We start from the raw sequence: 25,559 nt of genomic DNA on the forward strand, positions 1-25,559 counted from the left end.
TCGGGTAAAAATATCTGAAAAGAAATATATATGTTTTTTTATTAATCAAAAACTCATTTTTTATTAAATTTTATCGTCGTCATCATTGTGTTCATGGTGGTGATAATGATAGTGGTGTGTAGGCATCTATCACCTAATACATGAACGAAGAAAATATCTCAGGTGAAACATACAAATTTTCTTTTTTGTTTTAACCACGAAGTCAATCATGGAGAAAATATTTTTAGTGAAATGTATATGTCTTCAAGTGAAAATATCTGAAAAGAAATATATATGTTTTTTTATTAACCGAAAACTCATTTTTTTATTGAATTTTATCATCATCATCATTGTGTCCATGGTGGTGGGTGGACAGTTATCGTCTAATACATTAACGGAAAAAAATATCTCAAATAAAATATACATATATTTTTTTTTAATCAATGACTCTCTTTTTAGTAATTAGGGATCTTATCTGTATTGTTTGAATAAATAAATTTAAAGTCAAAATTTTTTTTATAACTACTGTATTAGTTAAATCAAAGTTTTATAAGTATAACAGAATCTCAAATTTAGATTTTTTTTTAAAATTTAATACTTTATCAATTTTATTAATCTTTAATATCGTGAAAAATGCATGCCTATATCACTATAATTGGTTAATTTTATTGGCATATATATTTAGATCGATGATAAGATTTTATTTGATACATACATCAAACACATGACGAACACATTCGCTGCCAGCACTAAGAATTAAGGCCAGACATGAATCGCCAAATACTTTTTCGATTAGACAAGGAAGGCTGAGCAATTTTGATTCACCTTTGTTTGGAATTTTTCCATTACAAAGGATACTATTAGGAGCAAAATTAGTCAACGGTTAAATCATTATCCGGCAAAATACACTGAAGTAACACCGAAAGAATAGATTAGTTATAAGCTTAGCATACCAAAATTATATACGTCATCCATACGTAATTCTACGTAAAATATAACATTTTCTCTATTATTAAAAAACAATAAAAAATTGTGATTCTTGTAATTTTATGATTTGTTTAAAATAAATTAAACAAATATCTTTATAAACTATTTGAACCATCACTCAATAACGAGCTCTAACAATTTAAATTATCTTTATAACATAGAGTGAATCAAGTGAAAAATTGAAACATCACTTTTGTAACACGTTGTGGGCAAAAATTTTGATCGCCCACATCTTATTCATCTATGTAAGAATGAAAAACATTTGAAATTATATTCATACTCAATAAACTATGAACACTTGTAATACGATCGAGTTTTTATTTAAGAAAATACATAAGAATTACATCAAAATACAATTGGCTAAATGATCAATATATGACAATTAAACATTTATTAAAGTTAACTTAGAACTCATAAATCCTTATATCTAAAAGCAATTGGAATGATAAGTCACGTTACAAGATTTGTTTAATCGCATCTTATCTATATCTCTCATATTTAAATGAACGGAGAAAAAACTTTTATTTTTCAATTATTTTTGGGTCAAAAATAAAGTAATTTTACATGTGTATACTTTTAAATATATAATAAATTATATATTATATATTATTATATAATTAAATATTATTTTATTATTAATTCAAAATCATTAAATTATATAATTATATATTATTTTGTATAATTAATTATATATTTAAAAATTTATACCTAATTTTGTTATAAGAAACACTGTTCGTTGTCAAGTCAATAAATATATGGTAGTGGGTTGGCGCCGGGGCCGCCATGCACTAAAGGAAAAAGCTCTCAACATGAATCAAACCACCATCATTATCCTCTTGTCCACCACTAGGATGGCTGCTTTTCACTCCTCGTATTCTCTTCCAAATCCTTTGGAAAAGCAACAGAGTCCAGCATTTGCCTATGAGAAAAATCCGAATAATCCATCTATATGTAAACAAGACAATTTAGGGTTTTTACATAAGAGAACCATGTTAATTCCCTCCTATTATCTTTATGTACTACAATATGGCATAATTTAGGGTTTTACTATTTATGAAATTAAAACAAAAAAAGGAACAGGATTAGAAGATTAAATGTAAGTAAAAATTCCCATTTCAAGAATTCAAATATAACATTTAAAAAATATTTTTTTATAAATAAAATAAATTGAAAGATAGAAAATATTCAAATATAACTTGGATAAAAACTTCTCAATTCAAAAACAGAAGAGAAGATCAATTTTGACGATCTCATAATTTATTGGAAGACTTTCGTTCTAAATCTCTTATAATTATAAGATAACTATCATGATATTATTTTAAATATAGGATAATTATTATAATATTATTTTATCATATTTTAATGAGATAATGTGATCTATAACTTCCTTTTAGATATGTACAGAGATTAAGAGTCAACTACAAACATTTATACTTCTTGATTAAGAACATAGGATGTAAACTCTTAAACAGTAACTCAAATCACTTTAAAAACGTCTTTATTTTTTCTATTGATTACTCTCGATTACATATTAGTTTCATTCATTATTGTTTTCGTGGGTATAATAACGTATCTAGTTTGAATGTTAATTTTTACGTTACAGATTTATACGAGAATTAACTTATAGCTCGATTTGAATTGATGATCTTATCTTAAATAAATCTAGCATCTAGCACTTATCCGTCCAAGCGAAATTAGTTAGTTGAATTTTCAAGCAAGATTATAGACACGGAAAATAAAACAGTTTCAATATTTATTTTTTTAATTAAAAATAAAATAAAATAATATTAAATGTTGGCTTCGTAGAATTTTCTCTGCATCCAGCTCACGAGAGTATTGTTGGTCACTCATTAATCTGCGTGTAATAGAAGTCAACGCCTCGATCGCCTCGTCCACTCCGTGCTCCCAATTCCTCTTTAAATAGAACGCCGCGTTCCATTTCCTCTTGAGCCTTGACAAATTGCATTGCTTCGCTTCGTCTTCTTCATTGTGTATTCTTCTTTCTCTCTGCAATATCGTGCTGCAGCGCGCAGATAATACAAGCCATAATAATGGGTACTCAAGGGCCGGGTGATTACAATTATAGCCAAGCCAGTGTTAGTCTCTCTCTCTCTCTCTCTCTCTCTCTCTCTCTCTCTCTCTCTATATATATATATATATATATATATATATATATATGTCTGTGTGCACACACAGCACTTGTTATTACTGCAACTTTTCTCCAAAGCCTTTTGGAGTTTTTATATTTGTTTTATTTTAGCATTGCTTCTTTTTCTTTTGGGCTCTTGAATTTTGTCATGATTTGGGGTTCATTTCTTAATGCTTTAGCTTTTCTGTTTTCTTCTTCCCGATGCCAAGCTAGCTAGCTACATGTATAACTATAAAGGATGAAACTTTCAACCCATATCGCTCTAAATTCTGAATCTAGATTCGTTATACGCATAGTTAGAGAACTTTATTCTATGATTTTGCGTTCTACTGCAGTTTTTGAGTCTTAACAATTGACACTCCCGTGAACCCGTGAACTGGCCGAAAGGATCTCGTATATAGATTCAAGAAAACGAAACCGTAAATTTTAAGAATAATTTCGTTCATTTTATTGTTTTTCCTGAAATTTTTGAAGTCAATAATAAACACATCTAACCTTCTTCATACGGCAACTCGTTCTACAGTTTTGCAGCAACGTGTTATGCCTTGACTGAAAGACTTTTTTGTCCCGTATAGACTATCAAACCAAACCATTGCTTGCCTTATTAATTTATTATTGACAATACAGTTTTTTATTTATATAATATCTTTTTCGATGATCCATATGAACTTAGTCGGCTAGTTTAACTATTAATCTATTCCTTTAATGCGTGACGGTAACAGTTTTCATTTAAAACTGTTTGAAAATGGTTCTCTCGTCAGTGGTCTGACTTTGAAGTTCAAATTGAAATTAAAAATCTTGAAATCTGGTGACCCATGTGGTTTAGATAATATATTATTTAAATATCTAATTAAATATTTATAATTGAGTACATATAGTTTAATTGATACGTTAAATATATCTTTACAAACTCAGAAATGATTCAGTTCGGACTGTGTTATTGTATTGGCTCCTCTAAATTTTAGTGATAGAGGAAATAATAAATAGAGCAATCTCGGTGTGGAAGTGGAATCTGTGCTATTGTTTTAACTTTTCTAGGTGCTGGATTCCACTCCGTATTGATTAGGGATGTTTGGCCATACCTATTAAAAGCCGAATAGTTGATTTGTGATTTCTGAGTCAATTGGTCCCAAGTAATGACTGAAAAGTTGGCAAATACCATTTTTCTTTTTGGTTTACCAAATGATTTTCATACCAAGTGTTATATATTTCAAAACATATTAAATGTTTACAAATTTTCAGCGATACATCTTTTTTTTTTAAACTCATATTAAAGCGACTCTAGTAAAATACAAAAGGGTATACAAAACTTTTACATGTACATAATTATTTCGATTCAGTTTTTTTTTTTTTTTTTGCATTTTTGTTTTCTAAATTAAAGGAAATGGGTCTGTCATCATTCTCAGGTTGATGAAAAATTGGCCAAGCAGAAGGCTGTTGATGATTGGCTTCCAATTACTTCTTCAAGAAATGCAAAATGGTGGTACTCAGCTTTCCACAATGTCACTGCCATGGTTGGAGCTGGTGTCCTCAGTCTCCCTTATGCCATGGCAGAGCTTGGATGGTATGCTGAAATTTGATTAACATTTTCAACATTGAGCTTTGTTTTAAGGCCTTGATTTTTTTTCTTTTAACATTTTACTATTTTGTTTTTTCAGGGGTCCTGGTGTTGTCATATTGGTTTTGTCATGGGTTATCACTCTATATACCCTATGGCAAATGGTTGAGATGCACGAGATGGTTCCTGGGAGACGATTTGACAGATACCATGAACTGGGGCAGTATGCCTTTGGTGAGAAATTGGGTCTGTACATAGTGGTGCCCCAACAGCTCATCTGTGAAGTTGGTGTGGACATTGTCTACATGGTTACAGGAGGCAAATCCCTGAAGAAGTTTCATGATACCGTGTGCAGCAGTTGCAAAGATATCAAACTCACTTACTTCATCATGATATTTGCCTCAGTTCACTTTGTTCTCTCCCATCTTCCGAACTTCAACTCCATTTCTGGTGTGTCACTCGCCGCGGCTGTCATGTCCTTGAGGTGCTCTCCTCTCTGTTTTACTTGCCATCTGTTAATGAAAATTCAATTTGAAATGCTCACATGAAAGTTGGTTTGCCGTTACACAGTTACTCTACCATAGCTTGGGCTGCTTCAGTCAGTAAGGGTGTTCAATCAGATGTTGATTATTCGTACAAAGCTTCGTCAACAAGTGGAACAGTGTTTAACTTCTTAAGTGCCTTGGGGGATGTGGCTTTTGCTTATGCAGGCCACAATGTGGTGCTTGAGATTCAAGCAACAATTCCTTCTACACCTGAAAAGCCATCAAAGGGTCCTATGTGGAAAGGAGTTGTCGTTGCTTACATAATTGTTGCCTTGTGCTACTTTCCTGTTGCTCTAATTGGGTATTGGATGTTTGGCAATGCTGTTGAAGATAACATCCTCATTTCCTTGGAAAAACCTGCGTGGCTCATTGCAATGGCTAACTTGTTTGTTGTTGTTCATGTTATTGGAAGCTACCAGGTGAACTCAAGCTTTCATAATTTCTTCTGTCTTTACTACAGATTTCATTTCAGGTTGACCACCATTTGCTAGTTCATTAATCAAGTTGCTTTCATTTGAATTCATCCAGATCTATGCCATACCAGTGTTTGACATGTTAGAAACATTATTGGTGAAGAAATTGAATTTCAAGCCCAGCAGTGCCCTTCGATTCATTGTCCGCAATTTATATGTTGGTAAGTTACTTTCCCAATCAAAATAAGATTGTTATATTTCTTTAAGGAAGTGTTTTTGGAAAATAAAATTTGTTTTTTCATTACCTCAGCATTCACGATGTTCGTTGGCATTACCTTCCCCTTCTTCGGAGGTCTACTTGGATTCTTCGGAGGATTTGCTTTTGCCCCAACAACATACTTTGTAAGTTATACTCTTCACCTATGCATTCACAAAAGATAAGTTTATTTTCATAGCATTTCGCACATTTGCTTCTTATCTCACTGTCTTTTTTCTTTCTAATGTCAGTTGCCCTGCATCATGTGGCTTGCCATCTACAAACCAAAGAGATTCAGCTTATCTTGGTGCACTAACTGGGTACATGAATGAATCCGATCCATTCTTCACTTTCCTTACTGTTTGCTGGCTCTAATTTTATTTCATTTGATTTCATTGTTTTCAGATCTGCATTATACTTGGTCTCTTATTGATGATTCTGTCACCTATTGGAGGATTGAGGTCAATCATAATTTCGGCAAAGGATTATAAGTTCTACTCTTGAGTCTGTCATCCTCAGTAGGGATGATTGTTGAAAGGCATATTCACAGAAGACTAATTGTTCAATCAAGGTTCTACTAGTACATATTATTAGGACCTGGTAGATTGTCTTCACAGTTTTGGCTCACTGTAGGCGTTATGCCGGTTGCCAACAATCTAAGTTAAAGCCAAAAACATCGTGTTTCTGCCTTTTTTCAAAGAATAATACAAAATATTAGGCTACTTGTTTCATATGCATATATTTAAACCTGCTTGTTTATTTTTGTTGTGGTTAAAGACTTTACTTTGTGACCTATAAATGAATACATTGCAGTGTGTTGATTATACAATTTTTGCCTTTTAATAAATGATCAAATCTCAAAAGAAAGAGGGAAGTTTTTTCTTGCTTCTGCAATTATACTATCCCATTTATTTCTGCAATTTTAATTGACTTTCTGAGGTCAAGACTAGCAACAAACCAGTAAAGAGAATAAACATATATTTAGATATAAAGATTGGACAAACGATTGGCCTCTAATAAAAAGTTATAATACCAATAATATAATGAGACATTATCTATGTACTTAAAAGTGTGTATGTACTTAAAAGTGTGTATGTATAGCATTATTTTTTTGCACTACGCTTGAGCTCAATACTGCTTTAAAAGTATACAGTTATTTGATTGTTTCAAAGACAGCCTTTGCTTTTAGTGAAAATTTTAACGTTTTATTGGTTGTCATTACTCATATTTTCCGGACAGAATACTGAGGGAGGTCTTTACTAGAAAAACAGTAATTGATCAAAGCCAGATTATTCAAATTTAATAGCTAGCCTGGAACTGACAATCATCTAGTTTGAACAACCAAAACAACGCTGCTTCAAGAGTATTTTATGATTCTGGTACTGTCTCATCCTAGGAATTTAAGTCCATCAAATATCTACCTGTGGCTAGAGATGTCAACGGGGCAGCACAGGACCGAATTTCTGATTCTCTATCGCCATCCCCCTTGGATGAAAGCATGAAAACGGAGCATTACATAGCAGATTATCAATGAAGTCAACACTTACACTGCCACATAAGTGCACATTGCATTCAACAAGAATGACTTATGTAATCCATAACTGACTAAAGCATTTTACACTATAAGCACCTATATCATCCTGTCAAAACATCTGCCATGAAAAACATGAACAGATATAACTCATCAATGTTCTGCAGATAATCAGATTAGGTGTCAAAAGAAGAATAAAGTAATCACTAGAAGAAAATATTGTCAAATTCCATAATAATAAGAGAATTTGATGATTAGGGTTTAGGGCAAAAATGAATTAGGATTGTGTTTTATATATTAATGACTTTTTGATAATTATTTAAAAATATAAAAGTTATTATAGAAATTTATATGGGGTTATTTCAGCTTGCGGGGAATTTTTTGTCACCAACCCCGCTCATATGGGGAAAATTTAAGCATATATTAGCAGCATATACTAAGGAAATTACAGATTAAAGAGTCTGTTCAGCAGCAAGTTGAAGTTGAGTGCAGTTTCCGTATTCTGCTATGCTGCAAACGAAATATACAAGGATAGCAATTTTAAAAATATATTCAACTTGTTCAGTGTAAGGTTTGTCTCCAAGCATGAGGGACGGCAATGTCATTTCAGTCAATTTAAAGTTCGGTCACTCCAAGTTTTCTTGGCCTGCACATATTTTCTTTTTATCTTTTCTGTCTCGTTTTGCCGCTGGCCTGAAATTTACTCCCTGCAGAGCACAATCATGGGTACTCAAGTTGAACAAACTGATCTAAAGGACTACGACCCCCTCAGTGTAAGCCTATTACTCGCATACGCAGGCTTAACTTTGAAGAATGACGACGGGATATTGTTGATACATTTTTTGTTATTAATTTGAGTTGGACATGTTATTAGCAGGTAGATGGACAGCTGAAGAAGCAGAAGGTCATTGATGATTGGCTTCCAATCACTTCTTCGAGGAATGCAAAATGGTGGTACGCAGCTTTCCATAATGTTACCGCCATGGTTGGAGCTGGTGTCCTCAGTCTTCCTTATGCCATGTCAAATCTTGGATGGTATGTTCAACTCAAAAAGAGTCATAGTTTAGCTCAATCAATCATTCAATCTGCATCACCTGCAAAATTTTGCATAGTTTTTCACATGATTCCTAGATTATTTATCCAATCATTCAATCAGATTTACTCTACCGGTTTGCTGATAGAAAGAACATCACTTGTTGGTACTTTGTGTTTATTTCAGGGGTCCTGGTGTAGTGATACTGGTGCTTTCATGGACCATCACCTTATACACACTATGGCAAATGGTTGAGATGCACGAGATGGTTCCTGGAAGACGGTTTGATCGATATCATGAACTGGGACAGTATGCCTTTGGTGAGAAGTTGGGTCTATACATAGTGGTGCCCCAACAGCTCATCTGTGAAGTTGGTGTGGACATTGTCTACATGGTTACAGGAGGAAAATCACTTCAGAAGGTTCATGATTTAGTATGCAAAGGTTCCAAACGCATCAAGACCACTTATTTCATCATGATCTTCGCCTCTGTCCATTTTGTTCTCGCTCACCTACCTAATTTTAACTCTATCTCCGGTGTCTCTTTGGCTGCAGCAGTCATGTCTTTAAGGTGGGTTGTTTTGTTCATATGCCAAATGATTTGATTTTTGTTTGATTTAACACAACTTCATTTGATTTCATGTTTTGTCCTGCAGTTATTCTACCATTGCGTGGGTATCTTCCATCCACAAAGGACTCCAACCAAATGTGGAATACGGCTACAAAGCCCCAAAACCATCAGACACAGTCTTCGGATTCTTCACTGCTTTAGGTGATGTAGCTTTTGCATATGCCGGCCACAATGTAGTCCTGGAGATTCAAGCCACAATCCCTTCTACACCAGAGAAGCCATCAAAGGGACCAATGTGGAATGGAGTTGTCATTGCTTATATAGTTGTGGCTCTCTGCTACTTCCCAGTTGCACTTGTTGGATACTATATGTTTGGCAATGAAGTTGAGGACAACATTCTTATATCATTACAGAAACCCACCTGGCTAATCGTAATGGCAAACATGTTCGTTGTTGTTCATGTCATCGGTAGCTATCAGGTGAGCTTTGTCAATCTTGTAGTCCATTCTCCAGGCAGATGGGAAGAGCAATTACTGAAATTTCTTTTTTCCTTATCTGCAGCTCTATGCAATGCCAGTGTTTGATATGTTAGAAACTGTATTGGTAACCAAATTGCATTTCAAGCCAAGTACACCACTTCGTTTCATCACTCGCAATTTATATGTTGGTAAGGAAATTCAATCTCCTCATTGTGTTTCTTGTCATCTAACTTGGTAGCTGTTTCTTTAAGAGCAATTTATTTTTTAATTTCAGCCTTTACAATGTTTGTTGCCATCACCTTCCCTTTCTTTGGTGGACTTCTGGGCTTCTTTGGAGGATTTGCTTTTGCCCCAACAACATACTTTGTAAGTCTTTCTAATTAGATTCCTGACAAAATTGTGGTTAATTAAATTGTTCTTAAATGTAAAAACTAATTTCTGTTCATCTTTTCTCGTTCTTCAGCTACCTTGCATTATGTGGCTTGCCGTATATAAACCAAAGAAGTTCAGCTTGTCTTGGTGTACCAACTGGGTATGTTCTACTGGTATTCATCAGTTCAAGCAGTAACATGCTACTTTAAAACTCGACAAAAAAGTGAATAAGTTCTTTGATTTCAGATATGCATTATACTCGGCCTCCTGTTAATGATTCTTTCACCTATTGGAGGGTTAAAGAATATCATACATAGCGCCAAGGAGTACAAGTTCTACTCTTGATGGATCTGAGTTGCTACCTTCTGTGAAATCCTGTCATGGTTCGGGCTTCTGTACCATACGTAATAAAATGAAAATGGTGTGGCATACTAGTAATCAGCTATCTTAACATCAATAAGATGTCTCTCGAGAAATCTCCTCGAGGCTTCAAAATACATTCATTTCTTGTGTCTTCCTGCATGTGTCAATGTGCATGGCTATACTCCAGAGTTTGGTCACCGTATTAATATGTTCATGCAGACATGCTACAATGTATATTACTATTTCAGTATTATGCTGGCGTTTGGTTAAAAATTTTTCTGGGTTCTAATGTTAGTAGCATTGTATTGCATGTGACAGATTTGATCTCTGTTTTCTTTGTGCCATACAATAGCAGCAATGCAATTGGTTTCTCTCTGAACAGGTATCCACAATCTCAATAATAGTGGAAGCGGGAATCAAATATTGGAATGGACTTAACAGGTACTAACAAGCATCTAATCTCAAATGTTAAGATTTATCATAATCACGGTTGTTAAAAGAACCCAATTGACACTTACCAGTAATCTACTCTCTACGGTTAAGATGTCAAGCAATTAGATTAATCACAGAAAACCGTGGCTGTTAAGGAAAACTACTCAAAAAGCTGAAACTAGTAGGTGGGAAAGCCCAGACATATCCATTCAAACATTAGAGAAAATGAAAATAGCATCCATAGCTTGTTGGAGAAACCCACAGAAAAACTAACACAATGCTTACACTATATGTGTTTGGATTCCCTATAGTCCTTCAATATTGGCATAATCTGCAATAACTCTTTGTTGTGGTTATTTGGAACCCCAGGTTTGCATAGAACATAGTGGCTATAAATCCTGAATTCCGAACTGCAGCAAAATTCAGTAAAATGCTAACTCCACATATCATATAACGATATGAAAAGGCAGTGGAAAAGCCAACTATGCAAATGTGTGCCTTTTCTTTTAAAGCCTATAGCATCTTTCACAAGCCATGTAGGTTAACTTTGAATTAGGTGATCCTAATGGGAGGCATAAGATGACATGTCTGATATGTGACCTCAAAATGTTATGCCAGTTAGGGAGTAACTCCTTAGGCAAAAGATTCAAAACAAAAATTTCAAACAACTTTTTACGAAACATAATGATTCCATTCCAGATCTTTAAGAGCTTGGCTTCAGCCCTTCCAAATATATTCATCAACATAAACGAGCAAACATCACCAGTCCTTAATGATGAACCATATATGATAATGCAAGGGGATCAATTAGATCTGCTGCAACATGAAATATTCATATATAATGCATGGAGACTTCAAGGCTAATATAATGTAGGTTCATCAAAATATATGCGTTACTACACACTTATCTTACAATTTCATACAACTACTACTTTGGTCATGCCACAGTCCACAACCACCTGACCAAACACAACCAGTTTTATTAAATTCTAGGTTACTTGGCATGCGAAAAGAATAAATGATGTCAACAATTTGTCACAAAATCCATTAAGCAACTACCCTACCAGGCCAATCCTACCTGTATAATAAATGAAACAATCTGCTTGCACTCATCAAACTTCCAACTAATAAGTAGGCTACATAAAGAGTACTATAATATTGTTGGAGACATATTTATTCTCCTTGTATGATAAATTGTAGGGAAAAACAGAATAACGCTAGACTTGTACATCCAACTTAGTCTGGTCCTAGTTCGGAACAATGGTCCAGTAACTATGTGAATAACAAAACTACCAAACTTATTAACTGAAAGTCATATTCGTATTAGCCATTAACATCTTGAATCAAGATTCAAGATTCTAAAAGAATTAGGACACTCAACCGAAAAACACATGACCACCATATGAAAAAACCTAATTAAATACTCCCAATATTATCTCAAGCATCAGAGAACTTTCTGTAATGAATATCACAATCAAAGAGAAACTTCAATCAAGAACTCAATCAAGACCACAACTTCGACTTCAAAAGAATGCAATTAAAACCAATGAGATAAACAACTAATTGTCAAATTCTTCAGAAATTTATTTCCAATCCATAGGATGCATAGAGCTGTCAGAAAAATTCAAATCATTAACAAGAATATAACACAAATCGACTGAGAAACAATAAAAGCAAAATAAATAATATTGTTTTCCTTTATATTTATATGTAATAAATAAAAGTTGAATATATCTATGAAATTTTCTTATCCAAAGCTCTCCTTTCTCTATACAATTGAACCCACAGTCTCGAAATCCACAAAATACTAACAGAAATAGCTGAAACAATCACAACCATCCAAGAAATCCAAACCCATTTAGGAATTGCATTATCAGCCGCCCCACTCATAAACGACACACACATTTCATAAACAAACAACGGCCCAAAAACCCCTCTAGCCACACTATAAAACGCGTAAAACGGCGGCGATAATGCACGGTAAACTTTACCCGCCAACTCCACGTCATGCCGTCTGGCGCTAGCCAAGGTCCATGTGTTCTGGCACGCGCTGGTGACCTCCGCCAGTATTAACAGCCCAAGAATAGCAAAGGCGCCGTGAGCCACCAAGTACCTGCAGGTTACAAACACGAAGAGAGTAGCCAAGTGGTGGCCTATGAAGAGAACATCGTGAGGGAAGAAGACAAGGTAGTGAAGGAGATCGGTGATGAAATAGGCAATGCTAAAATCCAGAACTAGATTCTGAGTTTTGGTATTGGGAGAGGAGAAACCCCGGGATTTGTCGCCGTGTATAGCGATGGAGGCTAAAATAACAGCGGGAGTGCCATGGAAGAACGAGATGAAGCAACTGGAAGCTTCGGGTCGGACATTGGTGACCCAGTTACGGAAAACACGAAAGTAAGCGAAAAGGTAAAGGGTGAAGAAGAGTAGTAAGAAAAGGAAGATTCGGGTTTCCATTGAATTGAAATCACAAAAAAGATATGAAGGATTATAAGAAGGGTGAAATTATTGGGAAAATTGATGCTCTAGGAGGAAACTACAACCATAACAGGATCCCGATTCTGTCCATACAAATATAAATATTATTGGAAAGAGTAATTTCCCACCTAAAGAATCACAAATCAATTTATTAAAAAAAAAAAAAGTGAACAATTAATTCTTGGTCAGGCCAACCCATGACACGGCCCAACTCTCTCAATTTTAGAATAGCCTTGTCGCTTTGCAGGCCGTATCCAGACCTTAAGATACGGCCCGTGAAAAACAAAAAAAAATTAAAAATTTTAATATATATAAAATGGTAGACCAAACCATCAAAATATATGAACCAATCCGTAAAAGATTCACAGCACAACCCTAAATTGTGTCTATCCTAGGCCAACAGCACCCACAAGGACAACCATTTGGCAGTCTATGATTTGGCATAATGGATCGCACATAATACAATCCAATACGACTCGCGGTCATATCTAATTGGAATTTAAAATTTTCTATTCTAACTATTTCTTTTTTTTAAATCTTATTCAAAATATATTACTTAACAATCAACTCATTATTTAAACAGTACATTTTATATTCCAATTGATTTTTCCCGTTAGCATTGGCAAATAGCCTAAAATTTGAAATTCGGGATATTGAAAATACATTGCTCTAAATTTAGGATCTTTCTCAGCTATTCTAGGTCGATAAATTTAACAGCTTAGTTTTCACCCAAACCTGACAACATAAAGTCTCCACATTACTTAATATTATCTGCACTACAGTTCTTAGACTTCGAATCCGAAATCCTATCTTATAAGATAGTAAAGATGTATGTATAAATATTACTGCATGCATTTGCATATTTAAAATATTTACACTTTGGACTTTGTTCGCTGCTTGCTTCGTCACTACTGCTTCTTGGAGGCATCGATTCCATGTATGTATGAAGACGAAGCCTAATTGTCACATTAACAACGGTAAAGTCACATTTTATTCTAATAAATAATCATCTTTCACCAAACCACTAATTGAAAGAAGAAAAGAAGGGTAAAAATCATTGTTTTAAATTTCCTATCCAAAGTACGTGTTTTTAAAATTATTCATTTCAAAATAAAGATGAAAATTAAAATAAAGGCCAAAGACTTATTTTCACCCGAGGTTTGGTGTATTCTCAAATTTTCACCTACAAGATTTCAAATACTCAAATACCCAAATCAAAATTCTTTATTTGAGTTATAGGTATTTAGATTTTTTATATCTAACAATTAAGAGTTTGGAAATACCCCAAACTTGGGTGGGAATAAGTCTTTTAGCCGAAAATAAATCAGCCAATATACAGGTTTACCACATCAGTTTAAAAATGATAGCTCATAATATACATTATTCTTTTTAATTTTTATATATATATATATATACACACACTATTCATGAAAAAGAAGTACACAGCTTAACAATTATTAGGTAAAAATATGCAATATTATGTATATTTATTTTAAATACATAAATAAATACATATTTATATGTATCATCATATGATCAAGTATTACCTTATTTTTAATTTAAAATCATTTAATTATATAATAATATACATAAAATATATTTTTAATTTCATATTTAAAATAAATAAATATAATTTTATTTTATTGGCTACTAGAAATTAGATTACTGTACCCTTGATCAGTTTAACATCTCAAAACAACACTTGCAGTGTATGGCGTTTCAGACATTAAATAGACTAATAATAATCGAAGAACGATGATACTACTACCTCTTTTTCAAGGAAAACTGACAAAAATACTTTATTCATGAATTTCACAGAAGATTTAGAAGTTTTATGGGTAGAATAATTATACCACAAGGTAGTTAATGAATAAATTTATTTAAAAATTTGAACCCAATAAAATTATATATATATATATATATATATATATATATATATATATATATATATATATATATATATATATCTATTTATATATATTATTATGTTAATAAATAATTTTAAATTAAAAATAAAATAACAAATAATCATATAATAATACTTATAAATAATATATATATATATATATGAGTATATATAATATTACTTGTTTAAATAAATTAATTCATTTTCTATATACACATTCCCTCTTTACTCTATCTTATTCTTATTTAGTTGGTTAAAATTTCTATTATTTAATTTATTTACTATATCTCGTTTCATGTATAAACAACCAACTAAAATGCATCTTTGTCATGAGCATGAATGTGACACTGTTAGTTGGCCCTGATCTAATTTTGATTCTCGATTTATCAAAATTATATGGTTGTTTCCTTTCTCTTTCTACATATAATTTTATGCCATTTGTTCGTAGATATAAATATTATTCGTATGTCCTTAGCATTTTTTGTCATAATGAATTCTTCAACGCTTTCATTCTTTCTTGATTTAATTAATAATAGTATAATATAATATATAGTTGAGATTACCTGATTATTCCTTTTAAGTAGCAGGCGTCTTCAACGACCCAAACTCAGCGCAGCCTCAACGTCAAGCCGCCATGCATATCCTCCACATTCCATTCTCCAAACATCACACGGCATTACCATCTTCTTCCAGTACTTGTCCTTCCACGTGTACTCGACCCTCACTTTACACGTCAATGAACTGAATAACCACGGCAACTTCTCTTTCATCCCCAACAACACCTCCACTCTCGTCTTCTCTCCCTCACCCTCACTCTCTTCCCTCACCGTCACCATCTTCCTATAAGCTCCATTCACCCACTTCACTTTATTTAAGGCGTCTGATATGAACCCCGGACACTTGTCCTTCTCCAGATTCATCATTATTTCAACGTCTTCAATGCCTAACCTTCCTCTCCCATCCTTGCATGTTTGATCATCATCACTACTCATAACTCTCTCCATGGTCACCCACGTCTCCACCACCCTATCGCCACTCTTCTCCGCCTTCTCATCTCTCAAACCTAACCCTCCTACTTCTTCAAACCCTAGATCTGTATTATTTTCAGTTACCGCCTTCTCTTTCACTTTCTCAATCGCTATTCCCGTACCATCGGCATTAATATTGCACCACGGCTCTCTCCTTTCCGAATACTGTAAATCAGCTCTCTCTGGTAACAGCTGTAGCGTCACGATCTTATTATCCATGCCATCTTTATTACAACTTCCATCAGGATCACTACTCGTTTTATTATTCTTATTTCTCCTGTAACCTCTATTCTTCCGAACCCTAACGTACTTTCTCTTAGATCTACCATTACTAACCACCAGGTTCTTGTTAACCGCTTGAAAATTACCTGAAGTCGGATCTCCGGCGACTGGTTTCGGCGCAATCGGCCGGAATCCGCGCATTATTCTGTCGACAACATTTATATCCTGCGCAGCACCAGCGCATGTTAGCATGCGCCATCTTTCTTTAGCTTGAACGTCCATTTCCACGTCTCTCTATTCTCTAACTTTACTCTCTCTTTCCGTCTCTCTGTACCCCTCAGACTCTGATAGAGGGAATTCAGGCGATAATCATAGCAGGAGTAGATATCACTCGTCGTGAAAGCACCACGTGTCTACGGCAACATTAGGTAACACTAGAAAGGCATGAATTGAGAGGGGCCCACTACAAAGCAAACGTATCTGACATAATCGAAGGGTAGCCCCGGTCCCACTCATATTAGCCAATGATAGACGACGTCGTGTCCTGCACTGGAACAGCGCACTGTTTCGTCTATTGAAAAATGAGAAAAACAAAAAAGGCGCATAGCGGAGGTTCGAGAACCGCACACGTGGTTAACTCTAATTAGCATTTAAGCATGTTCTGGGAAGGGCACATTAGCTTTTACATTTAAATTTTGGCCAAACGACTATTTCCCACCCAAGGTATGCTGTAATGACAAGTTTCCCCCCTTTAACTATGGAAATACCAAACACCCACCCATGGTCAGTTAAATTTAACGGGGTTAAGGGTAAAATTGTCATTTTCTCTATAATATTAAAAAATAAACTAAAATATAATTTCCTTTTGCCCCCCTAAAGTTTGAAAAAAAAAATTTTCCCCCAGCCTAAGTTTAAGAAAATGGCAGTTTCACCCTAGGGTTTGGTTTTGAAATCTCCGGCGACCTCTCCGGCTCCGTTGCCGACGGCTTCTCCCTCCCGAAGAATCCTCTCCTTCCGGTGATCGGTTTCCTCCCATTTGGAGGTCCGATCGTCGCCGGAAAAGCGGTGGGAGACGAAGAACTTCGTCGGGGATTTTTTTTTTTTCAAACTTTAGGGGGGCAAAAGGAGATAAAATTTTCAGGCGTCTTCTTCTGGGAAGACGATCGTCTTCCCAGACGAAGACGACGGCTTCGTCTTCGTCTGGGAAGACGAAGAACTTCGTCTTCCCCGACGAAGTTCTTCGTCTCCCACCGCTTTTCCGACGACGATCGGACCTCCAAATGGGAGGAAACCGATCACCGGAAGGAGAGGATTCTTCGGGAGGGAGAAACCGTCGGCAACGGAGCCGGAGAGGTCGCCGGAGATTTCAAAACCAAACCCTAGGGTGAAACTGCCATTTTCTTAAACTTAGGCTGGGGGGAAATTTTTTTTTTCAAACTTTAGGGGGGCAAAAGGAGATAAAATTTTCAGGCGTTAGGGTTCTGTTAAATTTAACTGGCCATGGGTGGGTGTTTGGTATTTCCATAGTTAAAGGGGGGAAACTTGTCATTACAGCATACCTTGGGTGGGAAATAGTCGTTTGGCCTTAAATTTTTTGAATTTTGTTAAAGAAAATATCTTGATGCAATGTTTGATGTAGGTAGCATCAAATGATATGAAAAGACTTCCACGTGGTAAAAAGATGTGGATCTACAATATAAGCGAATGGGCCCTATATTAATTTTAGACGAAAGGATTCTCCCACCCAAATTTTATTGCAATTACGAAGTCATTCCTAAGATTTGAAAAATCGAACGTTTTGCTCTTACAGTAACTGTTATTAAAGTTTTTTTTATTATAGATAGAAATAAAATTATTATTTTATTAATATTAAAAAATATAAAATATATTATAGTTTTTTTAAGTTTTAAAAATTAGTAATTTTATTTCTTTTTAAACTTTTTTACCTTTAAAAAATTATAGTTTTTTTAATTTCTTTTATCCCTTTAAAAACCATTTTTACCATTGATAACTTTTCCTCTCCACTATAAACAGTTGACCAGTATATGAGAAATGATTTGAAATAAATCTTTTTAGCGGAGACAAAAGACCCTACAATAAAGAGATTTATAGATCTCTTTATCTAGTCATCTAAGAGAAAATTTTGACAAAATTCTTTTTAACAATGAAATGAAGAGATTCTCACATCTCTTCGACGACAAAATGAAGAGATTTATTCTAAATAGTTTGTTATGTACTAATAAATAGTTTATGATAGGAAAGGGAGGTCACTAGCATTGAAAGAATGAAAAAAAAATTGAAGAAGAAAATGTGATTTTTTAAAATTAGAAAATTTTATATAGAGATAAAATTATTAATTTTTAAAATTTATGAAAAATATATAATAAAATTTTATATTTTTTTAATATTATTGATAATTCTAATTAAAAATTTTAACATCCATTAATTTATAAATGAATTTTAAATTTTTTAAATCTCATAAATATAATTTAAAAACACATTAAAACTTAGATTAAAAATAGATTTTTGCTTGTAATTTTATGGCCAAAGGACTATTTTTCACCCAAAGTATGCTGATTTTCCAAAGTTTTTTTTCGTTAACTTTGAAAATCTCATTCATCTATCCATGACTGTTTAAATCTGTTAATTTTGAGAGCAAAATTATTATTTTATATTTAATATTAAAAATAAACTTAAATATGATTTCATTTTCTCCCTTAAATTTAAAAAACTAACTTTTTTCCCCTAAACCAAGTTTTAAAAAATCACATTTTCCCTTATAGGGTTTAGTTTCAAAACCCTGTCACTTTTTTCGATATCATCGCTGACCGTCTCTCTTTTTCGACGGTTTCCCTTCCTCTGATGGTCTACTTCAACTCTATCCCGAGCCCTCTAGCACCGAGAGAAGTCGTCTTCCCAAAAGACTTCTCTCTGTGTTGGAGGGCTTGGGGTGGAGTTGAGACAGACCGTCAAAGGAAGGAAAATTGTCGAAAGAGAGAGACGACCGGTGATGGCGTCGAAAAAAGTGACAGAGTTTTGAAACTAAACCCTATGAGGGGAAATGTGATTTTTCAAACTTGGTTTAGGGGATAAAATGTTAATTTTTAAACTTTTAGGAGAAAAATGAGATTAATTTTTTAGAGATTAGGGTTCCATTAAGGGGGGATAAATAGGATTTTTAAAGTTAATGGGGAAACTTTGCAAAATCAATATACTTTGGGTGGGAAATGGTGCTTTGGCCTAATTTTATTTGTGAATGTTATTAGCCAATCAATTCTCCAGAAGTTGAAACGTCTACATCCTTCACATTTATGGAATTTTTTTCATTCTAGATTTTTCTACGGTTTAAGGGGACGAGATCCATTAAAACCGGTCAGGTTCTTTAATTAAAATTTAAAAGTCTTACTTCCCAACCAACGTTTACTTCATGCCCAAATTTTGTTTGTTAAATTTTAAAAACTTAAATATAATAGTTTATAAAAATTTTTAATTTTAAAGATAAAAATATCATATTAAAAAATAATTTTATTTTATTTTTCTTTCTCTAAATTTTAAAAACAAATAATATTCCTATAAATTTAAATTTTGAAAAATTATATTTTTCCATCAAGGATTTCAATCTTTTTAGTGACAATTTTCTAACAAACAACCATATTCTCTAGCACTCTTCTTATAATGTCTCTCCCTTTCTAGAGTTATCTCTCTTTCTTGGCCATCTCTTTTGGCATCCATTTATTTGTTTGAAGATGAATCATTTCTCTAAATAACAAATGATTCTTCCAAATAATATTCAAAATCACACCAATTAGTGTAATTTTGATCGATATTACACAAATTAGTATGATTCTTGATTGGAATCGTATTGATTTGATATGATTTTCAATTATAACACAAATTGTAATATTGCTAAATTAACTTAAGCCCCTCTCCTTGCTCATAAGTAACCCAACCATTAAAACATTTCTAGAGTAATATTTAAATCTTTCTTTATCACTTTCACACTCAAAACAACTAATGCGATGAGGGAGATGGGAAGCTAGGTTACAAAAAGGGGAGATGGTAGACGATGGTTGTCACAGTAGGTGATAGTTTTGTAACAAAAAAGAATGTGAGATTTGTTCAATTTATGCAACTATTCTATGATGGACATGCAAATGAATTAATGATTTTCGATAGGAGTTTGCCAATGATTGTGGAAAGAAATTAAAGGGTTTTGGAGAAATTAAAAGCTCTATGTCAAAGTTTTTAGTCTAAACACTCCATTTCTTTTATGTTATCATGTAATTAGATAATTTTAAATTAATAATAAAATGATATTTAGATACATCTATGATCTATTATTCAAAATATGTATATATAATTTTATTGGATTGAAACCTATTATTTGATAATTGGGTTTGGTTCGAATATCAGTTCGAAGCTAGAAGCTTTTATATGAGCCAGGCATGAACATTATTGAGCAAGCCCGAAGCCATGCCAAGTTCATTAGATCCGATTCACAAGCCCAAAGATAAGAGAATGAACAAAGAAATAACCGTTTGGGTTAGCGTTGGGCTAGGCAATATTTAGGCTTCTGAAATCACCATGACCCAAACCATTGCCTGTATTCCACAGCGTTTCACCAGCAGTTGACCAGATATCTTACTTTCTGAAATTATGCAAGGACTATATTTTTATTTGGAGAAACGCTAAGAAGCAGGTCGGTACGTTCCCTGAATCAAAACAAGCTTTGCTCAATTATTTAGTTATTGTATGGAATTATTCTTTCTCTTTATGTTTGAAGAATTGCATGAGATAACTTCACATTCTTTTAACTTTCTCTTTGTAGAAATGTCTGCAAGTATTAATACGATATTCACGTATTGAAATCTTGTTATTTACGTGTTTACTACTTTTGCGCTGCATAACTTGGAATTTTGGTTCTCAGTTAGAGCAAAATTTTTTGTAGCTGAAAGAGTTTTGATAGTTGTTATAGAAGGATAATTAATAAAATCCTGGCTTTTTTTTTAATTACTACAATTTGTTGTTAATTAAGCCAGTGTTAACTTGTTTTATACCTTAGATATTGCCATGGACTGGAAAATACTTAGTAATTGGAAACAAGTTCAATCATTAGTGCTGGCGAAATTTTTTGTTATTACTTTGTTGGAATGTTTTGAAACAAAATTGCAGCTACAAGTGTGAATTTGGGTTAACAATAAAGGGTTAAAAAGTTGATGAACTGCAGTTACTGTATAAAATATTAATTTGTTTTGAAATATTGGATTAGCTGACTGTATATATCTTGCAATTGTACTTTACTGAAAGCCTTATTAGCTAGTTGGTTCATTGCAGTGATGATACAGTGAATAGAGTTATTGGTTTTCAGATTCTTTGTTAGCTTGTGTCCTTCACTTGTGGTGTTATAGAGTGAAGTCTATATTCCATTGTTGTCTTTGTCAAAGTTACTTTATATGCATTTTTACTTTTTCAATCAAGTCATTTACTTGCAGGAAGTGTATATGCAGTTGGAAAATGGCATTGAATAGGGTATTCTAAATTGCTGGGCTAAAGATTGCTGCATATGGAGAAGTTTCTAACCGTGCAATCTCCTTTGCATTTCTAGAATTTCTTCAAATATGATATAGTACATTCTGATATTTAGTATTAGAAACAGTTTTATTTAATGCATATGCGTTGCTAAATATTTTTATTTGTTAGAACTTTTGTGTAATTTTTGCCAACATAGGCTCTTTGATAATATCTTTTCCTCTTATCTTTATGTACCCAAAAATTGACAATCAAATAACATTTCTTTGTTGATCCCAAATGTTATTTTATTAGATTTTGTTCTAAATTAAAAGTACCTTGTGACAATTCAGTGGAGTTTTCATTTTTATGATTTGAATTTGAATCTTGTTAGAACGCAAACATTGACAAAACTTCAATTCTTGCAGATGCTATAAATTGTGTTTTATGTTATATTATTCTGCCTTCTAAACAGCTAGAAGTGTTTATTTTGCTGTCAGGATGCTAAAATACGAGACAGATAATTTTCCCCACATTTTCTGATGTTATTGTATGCTAAACAAGTCATCTTCTTAAAGGTTTTTTGGCCTGGATATTGTTAGGATTCCAAGTTCAATGTATGATATTTGAATTCTACATAGGAAAATATGAATTTCTGATGTGAGGTTTATATGATTGTGAGCTCTTTAATCTAACAGTTAGCTTTTAAGGTGTGGATTTTTTAAGATTCTTATCAGATACTTTTCTATATTTATTAAGAAATTTTAGTCTAAATTTAAATTCTAGATTTCTCGCTTTTTGAAAATACCATATCGTTGGGTTTGTTCTCTTATTTAATGTGTGTATTCTCATATAATTTTATTACTTTCTTTGGGAGTAAAATTTTTATTTCAAAGAATTTTTATATCTGAATTTATTTATCTTATATTTTATGAAAAATGGCTTTGCATGAGAATGAGTGTAGTTTACTTGGTTAGATTTTTGCTAGGAGCAAAATTATTATTGATTAATTTGCGTCAAACCAAGGAAAATGTAGTTAATTTGTATTTGTGTGAGGTGCATTTGGGTTTGTGGTAAACAATATTTTGAAAAACCCTAGAGAGAGTTGTAATTTTCTAAGGTAAATTTTTCTAGTAAAGGCAAGTTAATTATGTTTATGCAACCTTTTTAAGCCAATAGAATCTAGGCAAAATTTGTATAACGTATGCAATTTCCAACACGGCTCTTTAGAAGTGATCATTTTGCGCCTATATATACACATGCAAATGAGTGTTACAAGTTGTGATCTGAAGCGAAAAAAACGAGGAGAGTTAGAGATGCAAAGAAGAGAAAGAGGAGGTAGCAGTCGATATCATCTTCGACCACAAATGCAACTACCGTCTACCTTAGGTATTTATTCCCTTTAATCATGATTTGTATTCTTAATCTTTCTCTTATCTCATTGAATTACTTAAGCAATTTATAAGTAATCAGTTTATTGAAGTCAACTATAGTGAGTATTGATTATCTGATTCAAGTACTTTCTGAAAGGATTTTGTACCTACAGGGTTTCTAAACAAGTTTAATTTGTCATCATAATATTCATTATTGTCATTCATCAATGATGGCGTTAATAGTTATTTGGTGTTAGGCATAGAGAATGAACTGCTTCTCATTTATTTTTTGAAATGTTCATATTTGAATAATTATTTTGAATAACAGTATTTTTTATGTTGGTGGTTGTTAAAAAATCCTACCAAACATCAGTTGGGTATTATTCATATACAATTTTTTGGGATTGTCATGTGACTACTGATGTTGTGAGAGTGAATAAGTTTGCAGATTTTATTGAATTGGAGTTTTTGATGCACTTATGTATTTATATTTCATGTTACTTGAATGGTAGTGGTTGCATTGGCCCTTCCACCTTTTAAAGATTTGAGATTAACTCAATAGTGGTGTCAAGCACGGCAAAGGCTTTCCTTCATTTAGATCTTTTTATATACCTAAAACCTCAATAGGAAATTATAAAGTTTTTACTGTGTTTTTGTTACAAAAGGGGATGAAATCATGTAATTTCCCTTATTTAAAATAAAAATTGCATTGTCTATTCTTGTGATAGATACAGGCACAGTGTTGGATGGAGAAGATGTCAATCGCATCACTAGGAAAAAGAGGAAGACCAAAAACTCTCAGGATTGGAGACCCTGGGCAGAACTTCCTCAGGAACTTGTAGATTTAATCTCCAAAAAACTGACAATACCAGACTATTTTAGGTTTGGTCGGGTGTGCCGAAATTGGTGGTCAATTTCCATGGCTTCCAAGCAGAACTTCATGTCATTACAAGCACCACTTTTGATTTACATATCAACAAGGGCCAAAAGAAGTTGTCTTTTCTATGACATATCCAATGGGGCCAAATATAAGAGCAAGCTGCCTTACTTTGGTTTGAATTTCTGTATTGGGTTGTCCTGTGGATACATAATTATGGAAGACATCTGCAGTACTATTTCCCTTGTAAATCCTGTTACAGGATCCCGATATTTGTTCCCCAATATGGCCACTCCTAGTAGATTCTTTTTTTCCGATGACCGTACTATCATTGCTTCTACTGTACCAAATCAAGATTTTCTTCTTGTGGTTCTCTCTTCCAGGCAACAAGATGTGCACTTCCGTCGCTCCAAGGACAAGAACTGGCACATTTACTCTTTTGCTGCCAAGTTTTCAAAAATCTATGATATACTTGTCTTTGAGGACAGCATATATGTTTTAACCAATGATGGTCAGATTGGTACATTGAACCTAAAATCTGCTCCTGAAGTGAACTTTTTGAAACTGAATTCTGCTCCTCGCTTTCATGGCTATATTAAACTTGTGTCTGCAAAAGATCGGCTAATGGTGATTGATTTTGTTGCCTCGCCACAACTCAGAGTTTATGTAATAGACTTTATGCTGATGCAGTGGGTTCGGGTGATCAACTTGGCTAACCATGCTTTGTTTTTGGGCGACATGATGTGTTCCTTGATAAGTGACCCAACAAACTGGGGATGGCAAAACAACTGTGTGTATTATCTGTCATCTGAATCCAAGACCTGTTATGCGTACTCCATAAGTGGCCAGTTCCTGGGAAGCATCCTTTTTGACAAAGATGATGAAGCTGCTTCTGCCCAGATGAATTGTTGGTATTTCCCACATTTATCATGCAGCATAGATAAGGTGAGGGATGATGAACCAGAAGACTAGTTTGGTGGTATGCAGAAACATTTAGAACTTATGTTGTTGGTTTTTCTTTTCTCTCCTTTTTTATGGTAAACTTGGACAATGTCAAAGCTCTTGGGCTGTTTTATTGTTTCAAATTTTTCCTTTGTGATGGACTAATGCTGCTTATGTTTTGTCTGAAGAATCTCAGTTGTTTCTTTTATATTACTAAGTTGAAGCATCATAGTACCTATGACTTGGGGTGAGAATTGGTTTGCCAAAATGTTTTAGGGCAGACAAGATTATAGAGACCACTATGATTTGCCTAGGATTAACAAAACTGGTAGAGTATTAGAACTTTCAGAGAGAAAACCTTGGTTCGAGTCTTTGTCATGTTTGTGAAACTTTAATTTATCTTATGTAGTGATCATAGATTTGATTACTATATTTTGGGTTTACCTATTTACTCAATACGGACAAGGTCTGGTATTAAAAAAAAAAAAGATTATAGAGATAAGAAATGTTACTGGAGCTAGCAGTACAACTAATCAGTAATGTTGGTAAAAGAAAAAT

General features: G+C 33.5%; 5 protein-coding genes across 11 annotated transcripts; 3 read left to right on the forward strand and 2 right to left on the reverse strand.

Annotated features, from left to right (window-relative positions):
* The first annotated feature begins 2,898 nt into the window (after positions 1-2,898).
* Positions 2,899-6,618, forward strand: LOC123196916 (lysine histidine transporter 1-like). The gene is made up of 8 exons (XM_044611062.1): positions 2,899-3,062; positions 4,522-4,679; positions 4,774-5,157; positions 5,244-5,637; positions 5,747-5,852; positions 5,942-6,033; positions 6,139-6,207; positions 6,293-6,618. The coding sequence occupies exons 1-8, from the start codon at positions 3,018-3,020 to the stop codon at positions 6,389-6,391; spliced, it is 1,347 nt and encodes a 448-aa protein (XP_044466997.1). The 5' UTR covers positions 2,899-3,017; the 3' UTR covers positions 6,392-6,618.
* A 505-nt stretch (positions 6,619-7,123) lies between these two features.
* On the forward strand, positions 7,124-10,504 carry LOC123196322 (lysine histidine transporter 1-like). 2 transcript variants are annotated; one of them, XM_044610301.1, is made up of 8 exons: positions 7,124-8,191; positions 8,293-8,453; positions 8,638-9,021; positions 9,107-9,500; positions 9,583-9,688; positions 9,775-9,866; positions 9,964-10,032; positions 10,119-10,504. In XM_044610301.1, the coding sequence occupies exons 1-8, from the start codon at positions 8,141-8,143 to the stop codon at positions 10,215-10,217; spliced, it is 1,356 nt and encodes a 451-aa protein (XP_044466236.1). In that variant the 5' UTR covers positions 7,124-8,140; the 3' UTR covers positions 10,218-10,504. The 2 variants fall into 2 exon arrangements, with proteins under 2 accessions (XP_044466236.1, XP_044466237.1); XM_044610302.1 differs by having other exon boundaries at positions 8,296-8,453.
* A 1,831-nt stretch (positions 10,505-12,335) lies between these two features.
* LOC123196324 (TLC domain-containing protein At5g14285-like) lies at positions 12,336-13,253 on the reverse strand. The gene has a single exon (XM_044610304.1). The coding sequence runs from the start codon at positions 13,122-13,124 to the stop codon at positions 12,402-12,404; it is 723 nt and encodes a 240-aa protein (XP_044466239.1). The 5' UTR covers positions 13,125-13,253; the 3' UTR covers positions 12,336-12,401.
* Positions 13,254-13,302: 49 nt separating this feature from the next.
* Positions 13,303-16,992, reverse strand: LOC123196323. The gene is made up of 2 exons (XM_044610303.1): positions 15,615-16,992; positions 13,303-14,101 (listed from the first exon to the last, which is right to left on the reverse strand). Exon 1 carries the CDS (start codon positions 16,581-16,583, stop codon positions 15,645-15,647), a length of 939 nt encoding a protein of 312 aa, XP_044466238.1. The 5' UTR covers positions 16,584-16,992; the 3' UTR covers positions 13,303-14,101; positions 15,615-15,644.
* A 3,731-nt stretch (positions 16,993-20,723) lies between these two features.
* On the forward strand, positions 20,724-25,250 carry LOC123196925. 6 transcript variants are annotated; one of them, XM_044611076.1, is made up of 3 exons: positions 20,724-21,004; positions 21,794-23,198; positions 23,917-25,250. In XM_044611076.1, exons 2-3 carry the CDS (start codon positions 23,069-23,071, stop codon positions 25,029-25,031), a joined length of 1,245 nt encoding a protein of 414 aa, XP_044467011.1. In that variant the 5' UTR covers positions 20,724-21,004; positions 21,794-23,068; the 3' UTR covers positions 25,032-25,250. The 6 variants fall into 6 exon arrangements, with proteins under 6 accessions (XP_044467011.1, XP_044467007.1, XP_044467005.1 ...); XM_044611072.1 differs by having other exon boundaries at positions 20,727-21,051; positions 23,911-25,250; XM_044611070.1 differs by having other exon boundaries at positions 20,727-21,004; positions 23,911-25,250.
* Positions 25,251-25,559: the final 309 nt, after the last annotated feature.

Source organism: Mangifera indica, chromosome 14, assembly GCF_011075055.1.
Source record: "Mangifera indica cultivar Alphonso chromosome 14, CATAS_Mindica_2.1, whole genome shotgun sequence".
Classification (NCBI taxonomy): domain Eukaryota; kingdom Viridiplantae; phylum Streptophyta; class Magnoliopsida; order Sapindales; family Anacardiaceae; genus Mangifera; species Mangifera indica.